This window comes from Antedon bifida, chromosome 5, assembly GCF_963402885.1.
Source record: "Antedon bifida chromosome 5, ecAntBifi1.1, whole genome shotgun sequence".
NCBI classification, from domain to species: domain Eukaryota; kingdom Metazoa; phylum Echinodermata; class Crinoidea; order Comatulida; family Antedonidae; genus Antedon; species Antedon bifida.
In genome coordinates, this window is record NC_136230.1 from 3,047,744 (window position 1) to 3,062,444 (window position 14,701).

The 14,701-nt window shown below is 33.5% G+C and overlaps 1 protein-coding gene and 1 non-coding gene across 2 annotated transcripts in view; one reads left to right on the plus strand and one right to left on the minus strand.

The window, feature by feature from the left end:
* The first annotated feature begins 4,302 nt into the window (after positions 1–4,302).
* Positions 4,303–4,375, plus strand: Trnav-aac (transfer RNA valine (anticodon AAC)). Its single transcript has one exon. It is a non-coding gene; the product is annotated as a tRNA-Val (tRNA).
* Positions 4,376–14,290: 9,915 nt separating this feature from the next.
* LOC144842883 (uncharacterized) overlaps positions 14,291–14,701 on the minus strand; it is a 56,738-nt gene continuing 56,327 nt past the window's right edge. The window contains exon 6 of the mRNA XM_078699461.1: positions 14,291–14,679. Within this exon, the coding sequence (XP_078555587.1) occupies positions 14,666–14,679 (14 nt within the window). The 3' untranslated portion in view covers positions 14,291–14,665. The remainder of the gene's footprint in view (positions 14,680–14,701) is intronic.

Consider the following 14,701-nt stretch of genomic DNA (forward strand, 5'->3'; position numbering starts at 1 on the left):
TGACTAAGGTTTTAGTAGATTAAGATTAAGGAATAGAAGGATATGCATCAGTTTGAGATCAAAGCTTCCATGACTCTAACCGACAGAGCGCGGACCGCCCACAATGTTAAAAAATAAACACAGTTTAATTTACCGTCGTTAACAACGAAACGGTCGCGTGCCTAATATATTGTTTACTGCGCATGCTCAACAACCTTGTTGGCTATGCTTTCGTGCGCTCTTATCTTTGGTGGCGTGATTAATATTTTATATTTTAGCGCTAGCTGGCGACGAACAAAACTTTATGCGATGAATTTAATATAACTTATCTTTATTCAAATTAAACGATCTCCCAGAAATATTACAAGATTATTAAGAAATGTAATTACAAGATTAAATACAAATTGTGTTTCGATGTAGCACCCTTTGGGTTTAAAAAACATTAATTTTGCCATGTTCGAAATCTGCTACGATTGATCTACGCTAATGTTTTTATGACCTTAAAGTAGCATTTTATGACCTGTAGTAGCCCTACATCTGAGAAAACAAATCTCAGCCTACATGTAAAATTACAAAATCAGCAACGATACTAGGCCCAAGCCTTCTAGGCTTACTAGTAAACCCTATGATTTGCCGACATTGATATATAGGCCTAGGTAGGCCTATTGGTAGGCTAATCTTAAGTGTAGTATGTAGCTAGCTACAACCTGTAATCATGATCTATATACTCATCGTTGTCTACTTCTTGTGGGAATAATAATATAGTAATAGACAAGGTACTTTTATGCTTCGTTTGTTCATTGTTAAGTTTGCCTTGCGTCTATTTTTCAAAAGCCATAGAGTGTAGTAGAGTCACTGGTGACGTATCGCAACTATACATAGCCAGCCAATCATGGATCGCAGTTTTCATTCAATTAGGCCCGATGATTGGATGTGATGTGGATGACATAACCACGTAATTTTTTTTTTTAAAAAGAAGAGATTAAATCATTTTTGTAAACAGCGTTTGCCAACCGAAATGTTTGGTCTAGTGGTAAAGGCGTTAACCTATTACACTGGAGCCCTCGGTTCGAGGTCTTTCAAGAACATGTTTTTTTTAATAGTTGAGAGAGATTATTTAGAGGGTTAGGTTTAGTATATTTAGGAAGTAGATCAGCTATCTTGCAATTCTTTATAATAGAAAATAATTAAGGTAATGAATTATTCATTTCTGCCCACGTTCGTCCTGGAAAAAAAATACGCCACCAGGCACTACAATTTAAATATAATAACATCGATAATTACATGTAGCCTACATGTGAAATTACAAAATCAGAAAGGATACTAGGCCTAGGCTAAGGCCTACTAGTAAACCCTATATGATTAGCCGACATTGATAGGCTATATTTTAAGTGTAGTAGCTACAACGTGTAATCATGATCTATATACTCACCTTTGTCTACTTCTTGTGGGAATGATAATAATAATGGACAAGGAACTTTTATTGATTAATCCATGCTTCGTTTGTTTATGGTTTGCCTCGCGTCTACTTTTCAAAAACGAGCGCTAGTATTAGTCAGTGACTATATACATAGTCAGCCAATCCCGGATCAGGGATCGCAGTTTTGATTCGATTAGCCCCGGTGATTAGCTGTGATATGGATGACATAACCACTAGCAAATCACCAGGCACTACACCTTAAATATAATCACATCGATAATTAAGGAGATTCATGAAGAAACCAATGCTAAGCCATATATTAAAAACACATGTGTTGTACTGCAAACCACAGCAGACGGTAACAACATACATCGTCAAATGCATAATTCAATATTCTATAGATTAACGCAATTTTTAATTTCAGGAGGTTGCAGGACAATAATGATACTTCAAAAATAAAAATTGCATATTTTATTAATATTATCAACTACTTAAAATTACGGTCGTAAGAAAGTGAAGTTTTCGTAGTCTGATTGTTGTCGTAGTCTTGTTATTATTCATCGACGCACAGACATGTCAATAGAAAAATCAGACTGTGCATACTATGTCTACATGGCTATGTTTTGTTATAAAAAAAATGTATCAGTTGATTCGCAGCGTCCTATAGAGGGCCACGGTTAGAGACACGGAGTTCAAATAGCGTGTTTGATGCATATCCTTCTATTCCTTAATCCATGGTAATACATCCATATATATCACATTAAAACATTGCCGATGTCCCTGATCACTATTTCATCTCAAAATTACAAAATCTAAATCCTGTTCTCTCAAATCTTAAAACGCATCATTCATGCAAGACTATTATTATCTCTCTCAATGTATCTATTGCATAAAAACTAGGAATTAAAATTTGAAGAATTTTGGGTACGAACAATTGAGATTCGCGCTATTTTAAACGCGCTGAATTTTTACGAAAGGGATGGAAATCACACTTTTTGAATTCAACTGGCCATATGACGACGTCATGACATCCGATAGACACCATTTTTATATGAATTCATATCTGCAAGTCAACAGCTTTCATAATAAGTTGTAAACATGTGGGTCACTTTTCATTCCATTCCAACAGATTGAAATATACTGTATAGACGAAATTAAGTTAACGTTATTCTAATTTTTTGTATGATGACATAATAAAAATTCCAATTGTTTTAACTCATGTGAAAGAATATTGATTGAGAAAGAACATATATAAATCTATGGCGAAATGGGGTAAGCATAAGTGCAATGCGCTCTATGAATTGGGATTAACTAGTACTAAAGCGAAAAAAATTCTATTTTTAAAATTCGAGTGGCCACATGGTGACGTCAAAACATCGGGTAGATATAAATTTTACATGAATTGATGATATCTACAACTCATGGCTTCCATAATCAAATTTAAAAAATGGGGGTTACCTGCCATGACGAGCTATAACCGATTAAAAATAGGTATATTTTTGCACAAAATTCCATTAAAGATATATTGTCCCCCTAAAAAAATATTTTTTTAAATTTTTTTGTTGAATATGTTATTTTAATGTCACATAATAGTTATTCACTCTCACAAAAAATTGGGTCTGAAAAAAATTTATTTACCTGAGAAAAATGTAATTTAAAGCAAAAAATGGTCAAATTGTCTGGAAGACAATGAGTTTTTTGGTAATTTAACTGTTTATTTTGTCTTTTTATAGGTGAAATAATTTTTTCCCCCGCTTTTTTTCTTATGGAAGTGAACAACTTCATTAAAACTGCAAAATGGCCTATTCAAAGTCCGATTTTAAAAATCTTTATTTTTCATGATTTTGGGGGACAATACATCTTTAAATTACCCATTTTATAGCACACGATTATTAAATGTTAACGCACGTGCGTCGTTAATTTGAAAAAACAAAAGTTGCAGATAACCAAAAAAAAAAAATAAAATATCCTGACAATAACAAGGGATTATCCGCCAAGTGCGGATAAAAAAAAAGTAGGGTTTTCGTCCGATATTAGAGAGGTTTCGCAATCTTACGAATACGATAACGAAAACGGATACGTCACGCACACGTATTCGTTTTCGTAAGCCAGTAAAAATCTGTTTCCCATGGCAACGAAATATTGACTGCGGTAAATTTGAGCGAAGCGCGGGTACGTGTTGCTTGGTGCTTGGCTGCCTAGGCCTAGCGTAACATCAAAGCGAGTAAGGACTTTAAAAACTGCTATTTATCAAAATTGACCTGGCATTTTAGTAAATTACTTTAGTAAATTACTTTCAATAAAAGTATAATTATATTATAATCATAAATCATTCCTGATTCAAATGCAAAATGTGCAAAATAGATCAAAAACTATACTCGTTTTGTAGTTACGAATATGACTGGTGATATTCGTCAACACGAATACGCTTTACGAATATGAAATGGGGATCACCTCAAAAGTTTCACAAATGTGTGACGTATCCGTTTTTATTACTCGGGGTACCCGAGTCTAGGACTTACTCATTTTCTCCTCTTCTTCCATCTGGACACTATTAAGTAAAAAGTGCGATTTTTAAAGTACTACTCCTCCCTTATTCGTTGTAATATTGAGCTGGGATTGGGCATGAATATACTATAGGGACATGTCCTCAAAGCTATAGAGCCATATTTTTAAATTTCAAACCGGATGCAGCCATATCATGTCTCAAAGATGGTACCGTATAGCCGTATTTGGTAGAGGTTATTGATGTGTATGTGACGTCACATCCCGTCATATGACGTCATTACAGCTTCTTTTGCTGCACCCAGAGTATCGCACATTCGTGCTTTTTTGTTAATTAATTTGTTTAATTAAGAAGCCACAATGTGTGACGCACACCACAGCGTTATGTAGTTATATGCGGCTTCTTGGCGTAGTGGTTATCACGTCTGCTTAACACGCAGAAGGTCCCCGGTTCGAGCCCGGGCGAAACCTTTTTTTTAACTTTCGAAGATGGTACCGTATAGCCGTATTTGATGTGTATGTGACGTTACATCCGGTCTTATGACGTCATTACAGCTTCTTTTGCTGTACCCCGAGTATCGCACATTCGTGCTTGTTGTTATCCTATTCGTAAGGTTGCGAAACCTCCCTAATCGTCATCAAAAAGTTAAGACGACGGAATTTCACGCTAAGCTCCGCTCACTTTGTTAAAGCTCATGCATAAAATATTCATGAGCACCGTCCTGTGGTCCCGTCGTATTTCGTAAAGTCCCTAATATGTCTAATATTTCTGTTCTACATAGGCCTACAGGTTTACGATAACAACATTTCTGAATTAAAAGAAACATGTTATTGGAAGTTGATACGATACATCATAAGATTCTTTTCTCTATATTACATCACTATCATAGTGAAAAGCGACACCATGAATCCATAATGGTATTTCCAGTCGTTTAAAAGAAAATCTTTCTGATAGAAAACAATGTCCTTTTTAAAGTAAAACATAAATAACTGTTGTTGTTTATGATTGTTTGGTGTCCCACACAAGGCTCATTGCATTATTTATATTAATGACTTGGCCTACACAAATATTGTGCAGTACCTGTAACTTTGTTGTCCCCTAATTTGACGATAACTGTCACATACCCAGTGAGGGGTTGTTTAAAAGAAAAAAAAAATCATAGTCGAAAATAAGCGCTCTCTTAATAGAGCCTATATTTATTTTCTTCCGGTTCTGGTTATAGGTTATATTACTGATAATCCTTTACTTATATTAAATGGTAAATTTAAATTTATATCAAGATTTCCCCAGAAAATCAATTGGCGTCATACCTTTATTGTAAGGTATAAAGTTTAAAGCTATCGGACTTTGCCATTTTGCTTGTTTCGTTTCTTTTTTCCTCCCGAAACGAAGCAAACAAAATGGCGAAGTCCGATAGCTTTAAACTTTATACCTTACAATAAAGGTATGACGCCAGTTGATTTTCTGGGGAAACTACAATTATAACCGAACGGTTTATGTAGATTATGGAACTCAAACAAACAGTGACAATAGAACGAGCGTGCCGAATAATCGATTTTGCATAACAATAGGCCTATGCCTACATCATCATCACCTAAATTAATGTGAGGTCTTTGATAGGCTACGATGTTATACCCTGGATCTATAAATGAATTATTAATAATAATATTAATACTATTATAGGTCCATGGTTATACTTGGTCGGCTATTCAGTAAATATCTGAGTGCTTTTTAGTGTAGTTCAACCATGGGTGTAGTTCAACCATGGACCTAGGTACTGTATCAAAATGTGAACTATCATCGAGCTATAATATCTATATAGAATAATTAATAGAGCGTTAAATTGCAGCGGGATATTTTAGTTAGGTTTTGCGTTAATTGGCATTGAGTTCTTCTGCTACCACCAAGGAAAAGTGAATTGTAAATCCACTCTTTCCCTGCCTCGAATGTTCTGCTATCATCACAAATAGGCCTCAAAACGAAACACGCAAAACAAATAACTACGTAAACTGGTTTTAATAATAGTTAAAAGATGTGTTGTACCACAAAAATATGACAAATGAAGATAAATAAAATTAGACTTTGAATAGGTTGCAGTTTTAATAGTTATTCACTTTGGTAGAAATATAATGATTTCACTTATACAAAGACAAAAAAAGCGATTAAATTTAACCAAAACCCCATTGGCAGCTGCAGCTTGACTATTTTCTGTATACAGCAATTAGGCCTACTACATTCTTGTCTTTCCCTTAAGACGACGGAATTTCACGCTAAGCCTCCGCTCACTTTGTTAAAGCTCATGCATAAAATATTCATGAGCACCGTCCTGTGGTCCCGTCGTATTTCGTAAAGTCCCTAATATGTCCACTGACATTTCTGTTCTACATAGATATTATATTATATTACATCACTATCATAGTGAAAAACGACCATGAATCCATAATGGTATTTCCAGTCGTTTAAAAGCAAATCTTTCTGATAGAAAACAATGTCCTTTTTAAAGTAAAACATAAATAACTGTTGTTGTTTATGCTTGTTTGGTGTCCCACACAATGCTCATTGCTTTTTATTATTTATATTATTAGAGAGGTTTCGCAATCTTACGAATACGATAACGAAAACGGATACGTCACGCACACGTATTCGTTTTCGTAAGCCAGTAAAAACCTGTTTCGCGTGCCAACGAAATATTGAGGGCGCCGTCCAAAATATGACTGCGGTAAATTTGAGCGAAGCGCAGGTACGTGTTGCTTGGTGCTTGCTACCTAGGCCTAGCGTAACATCAAAGCCAGTGAGGACTTTAAAACTGCTATTTATCAAAATTGACCTGGCATTTTAGTAAATTACTTTAGTAAATTATTTTCAATAAATCTATAATTATATTATAATCATGAATCATTCCTGATTCAAATGCAAAATGTGCAAAATAGATCAAAAACTATACTCGTTTTGTAGTTACGAATATGACTGGTGATATTCGTCAACACGAATACGCTTTATGAATATGAAATGGGGATCAGCTCAAAAGTTTCACAAATGTGTGACGTATCCGTTTCGTTATCGTATTCGTAAGGTTGCGAAACCTCCCTATATGACTTGGCCTACACAAATATTGTGCAGTACCTGTAACTTTGTTGTCCCCTAATTTGACGATAACTGTCACATACCCAGTGAGGGGTTGTTTAAAAGAAAAAAAAAATCATAGTCGAAAATAAGCGCTCTCTTAATAGAGCCTATATTTATTTTTTCCGGTTCTGGTTATAGGTTATATTACTGATAATCCTTTACTTATATTAAATGGTAAATTTAAATTTATGTCTTATCTTACCTGTTACCTATATCTTTTTTCCTCCCGAAACGAAACAAACAAAATGGCGAAGTCCGATAGCTTTAAACTTTATACCTTACAATAAATGTATGACGCCAATTGATTTTCTGGAGAAACTACAATATTATAATAATATAAGTAGTTCTTTGATGGTAAACCAATAAAACAGTTTCGTCTAGCTGTCAGCTTGACTTCTTCAGTTGCTTATATTATTATACATTCGAAACCAAAAGAAATGTTTTCATTACAATATTATAACCGACAAATGACAATAGAACGAGCGTGCCGATAAAATCGATTTTGCATAACAATTCTACCTAAATTAATGTGAGGTCTTTGATAGGCTACGATGTTATACCATGGATCTATAAATAAATTGTAATAGTAATCTATATATAAATTATGGTTAATTCTGACATAGGCGAGCACAATGCAAAAACTTCGGTACAAATCTCCGCCTTGGATACCTACCTTATCTATCTCAGATGTACCGCGAAACGTAGATTTGATAACATTAATGTGCAGTTCGACGCTACTATTTTTCCATATTTCTATCTTAGCAAGATATTATAAAGAGTTTTTTAACAACATTTATGATTTCAACAGTAGCTTTTCTACTCAATTTCAATTCTTGGCGGTCAAGTTATTTCCGGGTTTATGATAAGTTCACCTTGCAGCAATTTGGTTTCAACTATTTTCTCTCTTTTATACACAAGGGAGCAGTTAAAATAATAGATTTGACCCTAAAGGTGACTGGAAACAGGCACTTTCCATCAATCAATACAGTGTCCCTTTGGAAGACGGAAGAAAAAAACAGATACTATAGTAGGACTGGAGCTTAAGTTGGCCATTAGTCATAGCCATTTTAGTTTTTTGTTTATTTTAGGAACGGACCGCGCGCGCGTGTGAAAGGTACAGTAGTTAAAAAATAAAAATTATACTGCAAATTAATAAAGATCAAATTAAATATACGCCATAAAGAATCGGAATATATTGTGGGGAATAGTATTATAAAATTACATAGGGAGATTTGATGATAAGACATTAATCGAGTGAAATCCCGAAAACGTAAAAGAAGAACATTATTTATTTATTTATTTATAAACATATTTCTACTGGATGACAATATCAACGTTGTCCCACAAAGGGGACATTATCATTCCGAGAACCATCGTCTACACTTCCTAGAGGGGGAGCGAGCGAAGCGAGCTCACCCTCTAGTAATAATAATTATTAATACTATTATAGGTCCATGGTTATACTGGGTCGGCTTTTCAGTCTGAGTGCTTTTTTAGTGTAGTTCAATCATGGACCATAAGTACATGGCATGAACTGTATCAAAATGTGAACTATCATCGAGCTATAGGGAGGTTTCGCAACCTTACGAATACGATAACGAAAACGGATACGTCATACATTTGTGAAACTTTTGAGCTGATCCCCATTTCATATTCGTAAAGCGTATTCGTGTTGACGAATATCACCAGTCATATTCGTAACTACAAAACGAGTATAGTTTTTGATCTATTTTGCACATTTTGCATTTGAATTAGGAATGATTCATGATTATAATATAATTATAGATTTATTGAAAGTAATTTACTAAAGTAATTTACTAAAATGCCAGGTCAATTTAGATAAATAGCAGTTTTTAAAGTCCTCACTCGCTTTAATGTTACGCTAGGCCTAGGCAGCCAAGCACCAAGCAACACGTACCTTCGCTTCGCTCAAATTTACCGCAGTCATATTTTGGACGCGCCTCGATATTTCGTTGCCATGCGAAACAGATTTTTTTATGGCTCCAAATTGGGTCCACTTGAGCACAGTGTATTAACATAGGAAAAGATATTAAAATTCAGTGACTAATTATTTCTATTTTATATCACTCCTGTGCTCCCCTGGCTCCAAATTGGGTCCACTTGAGCACAGTGTATTAACATACGAAAAGATATTAAAATTCAGTGACTTATTTCTATTTTATATCACTGTGCTCCCCTGGCTCCAAATTGGGTCCACAAGTGCACAGTGTATTAACATACGAAAAGATATTAAAATTCAGTGATTTCTATTTTATATCACTGTGCTCTCCTGGCTCCAAATTGGGTCCACTTGAGCACAGTGTTACGAAAAGATATTAAAATTCAGTGACTTATTTCTATTTTATATTACTGTGCTCCTCTGGCTCCAAATTGGGTCCACTTGAGCACAGTGTTATTAACATACGAAAAGATTATAAAATTCAGTGACTTATTTCTATTTTATATCACTGTGCTCCTCACTGGCGCCAAATTGTGTCCACTGAGCACAGTGTATTAACATACGAAAAGATATTAAAATTAGTGACTTATTTCTATTTTATATCACTGTGCTCCACCGGTGCTAAATTTGGTCCACTGGTGCAGTTACCGTAGTACTATTTCTAATTCGGAAGTAAATAAAGGCATAAATGGCGCTCCGTAGAAGTAGAGAATGCTCGATCGTCGAAATGGAGCGGGGTTGGTGAAATCTGTCCACAATAGGTTACTTTTCTGTCCATAATAGGTTACTTTCTGTCCACAATAGGGACTAGAGGGCGCTGTTGTTTGTCCATAATAGGTGACTTTCATAATTGGCTGTCCAAAATAGGTGACTTTTTGTCCACAATAGGGGATTTTATTGGAGTAGTGCGCCATCCATTATGTTGTCCATAATAGGTGATTTTTGTAATGTGTAACTTGTGTAGGAAACTCGGCATAGCATAGTAGACTAGTAATTAAGTAGCCTGGCCCTAGTATAGGCTAGATAGTGGCCAACCAAGTACTAACTAAACTAAGCCTAGCCTAGGCCCTAGGCCTATATCCTAGGCCTCCAAGTCTGAGTTAATAGTAGGAAAGTTGTATCGTAAATAATAATTTGCTTTCTGGGAAGAATTATGAATTGCCTTTTGAATTCCAACAAAACCAAAAAAACTATAGTAACCCTTCAACACCTTAAATCCTAATAAAAGTTTAAATGTAATTCAAACAAGTCTTCAATAGAGTCTTCAAATAGGTTTTGAGAGAAAAAATCCTATTAAAGTGTGATTTTCCGTTTTTTTTTAATTGTATGAAATTTTTATTCTGAAATAAAGTGATCAATCAACCAATAGGTAATATTTCTAGCACTTTCAAACTATAAAAATAAGGTAGGCCCTATGTCCCAAGTGTGTCTAAAATCACTTTCCTTGTTGTTTTCCTTTGTATACTTTTTATTCTCTAAACATAATATTTCTCAAATGGTGTCCACACTACAATCTAACCACTAGGAGTAATAGAGCTTTGTTCAACTTGACCAAGACATATTTTATATAATGCATGTAACAAGACGTAAAGACAAGTTAACTGGAATTACTCAAGAATCAGACAATGTTCACTAAGTTACAGTGTGTATGTAAATATAGAGAATATTATGGCACATTGTACAGGATTTAAGGTTTTAAGATTGTTGACATTTGCTCATTTAGCAATTAAATATAATCTATTTGAAGCATTATACAATCACTATTTTTATAGGACGTGATAAGGTGTGATCATCAGCAAATTAAAAAAGAAGAAATATTATTTACAATATCACCAACTTTGACTTGCGCTTTATTTGAAATAAAATCTGTAATCCATTGGTGTTTTCACCAACAGCTACTGAGTTATTAAGTTCTTTTTATTAGACACCGTCCAGTGCAGAAGAAAAGTCAAGAAAACAAAAATTAAAATGTTTACAGCCTTTAACTGTGCCCATGAATGAAAACCTTAGAAAGGAAAAGTTCAATATTATACATTTGTTTAATTCCAAACTGAAAAAATGTAATTAGTATATTATTATATTATTCTAGATACATCAAAGCAATTTCTCAACAATCTTACAAATTATAGGAGTTAAAGACGCTTGACAACAGCTTTTCATTTCATCTTTGGGTTTTCCATTCCTTTTGTAAATATGTAGGCTTACAACATTTGAATCTTCTTATTGTTTTAGTAAAATACGTTTTTATACCTTTATATCTTTAATTCCTGATGATAGTCCACATAGGTTATATAGATATATGATAATGTTTTCTCTTTACCGTTAATTTTTTGTTTTTTTTGTTTTGTTAACAGTAATAATAAAAATCAACTTTATCAATTTAATATTGCAAAAGACATCAGAGTTCAGCACTTCATTTCGTCATTTTAGGTCGTCCCTTGTTTCAAAATCCATGACAAATCATCCCAGTCAGTAGTCAATCAACAGCAGCAGTTCTCATCCATTTATTATATTGTTGTTTAATTAAATGAATCAATTTTAATGTTTAAAGATGTATTGTCCCCCTGAAAAAATAATTCTTAAAAAAAAATTTTCCATTCCATTTTATTGTAACATAATAGTTATCCACATTGACCAAAAATTAGATTGAAAAAAAATGTATTACCTGAAAAAAATTCTGATTGAATTAATTTTTCATGTTTTTGAGGGACAATACATCTTTAATAATGAAGCAAAATAAATATTATTTTGAATCATTAAAAATACGACAATAAATCCAGTTTACATACACGCAGTGTACAATCAACAATTTTGTTCTGTATTCTAAATTTATTCATAATCTAAATCACATTCAAAAATACTGAATTATATTAATTTTAAAAGTGTAAAAATATGGTTAAACTACAATTTAAAAAATAGCAAAGATAAATAAAATACACCATAATTATTATGTTTATTACTATAAGTATTGACCGATGATGATATGATCAAAGATATTATGTTGAAATGATGTACCTTTTCATTTCAGCAGGATATATGGGCAGAATATCAAACATCTGTATGCCTATAATAAAAAAAGGAAATAGTTAAACACTATAATAATGTTTAGGTATTGTATAATGCAAGTAACTTCAATCTTAGTAATGCTGAGTCAAATTGTCATGTTGTATGGTGGGACACAGTTATGTTTAAATATTTTATTGCATTTAAAAAAAAGATATGTAGGATTGTTTTACTAAATTTATGTTTATGCCAGTTGTCGGAGTCAATTATTACCATACTCACTATATAAAAACTTATATTAAATGTTTAAAGATAAAGGCTTTATTGAATGAATGCTTTAATAATATAACATTTAATTAAATTTTGAAATATTTTCTGCATGAATTTGTTAGTGGATTTATCTATTCTTTGTATGGTGATTGTAATGTTTATAATGAATGGAAATAAACAAAGAAATATCTACTTTTATTTTCCTAGCAAAGCAAATGAATAGAACATTTCAAATGTATTGTCAGTAAGTTTTTCTACTACGGTACTGATAATATTCAGTTTGTTTCATTTGTATCCTCCTTTTCGAGATTACTTTTGCAAACAAATACTGTTTTGAAATAGGCTTCTTTTTGGGATTTTACAGTATCTTGATCATATTGAAAAATCTCCTAAAAGATGTAGTGGGTTATATGTAAAGTATTTTTCTTCAATTGTAGGTTGGGCCAATCTGTTACTTACCCTAGTTAATAGACATTTCCATGCTACTGTACTATAACATTGACCAGAAGATACACTGTACACAATCTGTAATACACGCAAAAAATATGGGAAAACAATTGTAAGATTTAAATAGATGACATAATTAATAACACAGTAACACTAGCTCTGGTTCTACTATACTGCCAACCTATTAACTGTCCGAACTGTCTGGATAAGACTCGTTTATTCACAAAATAATAAAAAAAACAAAAATTTTAATAGTTCAATCTAGCAATCTAGATGTTTGTGATTTGAAGATTTCGGTCTTCAAAGTATAGTAGCGGTGGCAGTAGTAAAAGACCGTATTAAATAGTGACTAGGTCTAGTCACTTAGTCCGCCAGTGACCTGCAGAATAGGCAATATAGTTACGAGTAAAATAGTATGTTAGTCTGTATATATATTCATATTATATTAATAAATAATAAAAAAACAAACAAAAAAGATAACTGAGGCTAGGCCTAGTTGTTTGTAGTAGGAAACATATCTACCTAATATGGAGCCCATGTCATTTGTATTCCTGTAAGCAGGGAGGTACCCTGCTGCTGTATGTAAGCTAGGCCTAGCCCTAGGCCTAGGCTAGTATAGTATAGTAGTAGTAAGTAGGCCTATAGTATAGAGGTAGCTTAACTAACAGGACTAGGCCCTAGGCTAGAGAGACTTAAATAATATACTAATTAGGCCTAGGTAGGTCGGTAGCCTCAACTCAAAGTCTGAAGAGAAAGCAAATTAGTATACTTCTACTCGCGAAACAAACTACGTACGTACGAGAGTACGCCAAAAAAATCACCTATTATGGACAACACAATGGATGGCGCACTACTCCAATAAAATCCCCTATTGTGGACAAAAAGTCACCTATTTTGGACAGCCAATTATGAAAGTCACCTATTATGGACAAACAACAGCGCCCTCTAGTCCCTATTGTGGACAGAAAGTAACCTATTATGGACAGAAAAGTAACCTATTGTGGACAGATTTCACCAACCCTATTGTCGAAATGCGAAATGACGCTCTGAATATACCTCAGTCTGTAATTATTTCGAGGCTTTTTTTCGATGTACACGTCACGTATGAAACGCCATATGTGCCAACATATTTATCTTTTAACTACTGTTACGTCAAAGCTCTATATGGAACCCAGACTAGTTATCCCAACGAAATGTTTTGGACATGGCATGGCACCTCTATAAAACACAGACACTATAAAAACGAAACAAATTAATAACAGAAATATACTCGATCCGGTAATATAGAAGTTTAATAACATTTAGTTCAAATATATATTCACTTTGTTTTGACTTGTCGTATTACAGCAATTAGGCCTACTACATTATTGTCTTTCATTTCTACTTTTTGTTTGCCCCCTTCATATAATGAATGTCGTATTACAGCAATTAGGCCTACTACATTATTGTCTTTCATTTCTACTTTTTTTTCCCCCTTCTATAATGAATGAATGAATGAATCAAGTTTCCTTGAATGATTAACTTACGCAAGGATGAAATGACTAACTACTAATTTATTGATTTGATGACACTTATAAATTGATTTATGTAAAGATTGCCAAGCCCACTTACCCATCCTAAACAAATACTTTAAAAATAACTACCTAAAAACACCAAAGCAATATACAAGCACTTCTTACGTTACAATTAATTCCTAAAGGATGCACTGCTTTTATTATGTAAAACAGTGACAATTTTAATAATAATTGATAAAAATACATTGGGGTAAGAAAAAGTACATATTGTAATGATATCATTTGCTGTCAAACTTGTAATAGCCTAAATCTATTTAAGATTGTGGGGAGGGAAACCCAGACACCACCCCTTTGTCTGGCTTCATACTTGTTTATTCCTACCTCCAATGCTCAAACATTGATATAGATCATCCCACGTCTTAGGCCTACCTAATCAGCTCTTATCGCTTTTTCTTTTTCTTACTTTTCGGAACATC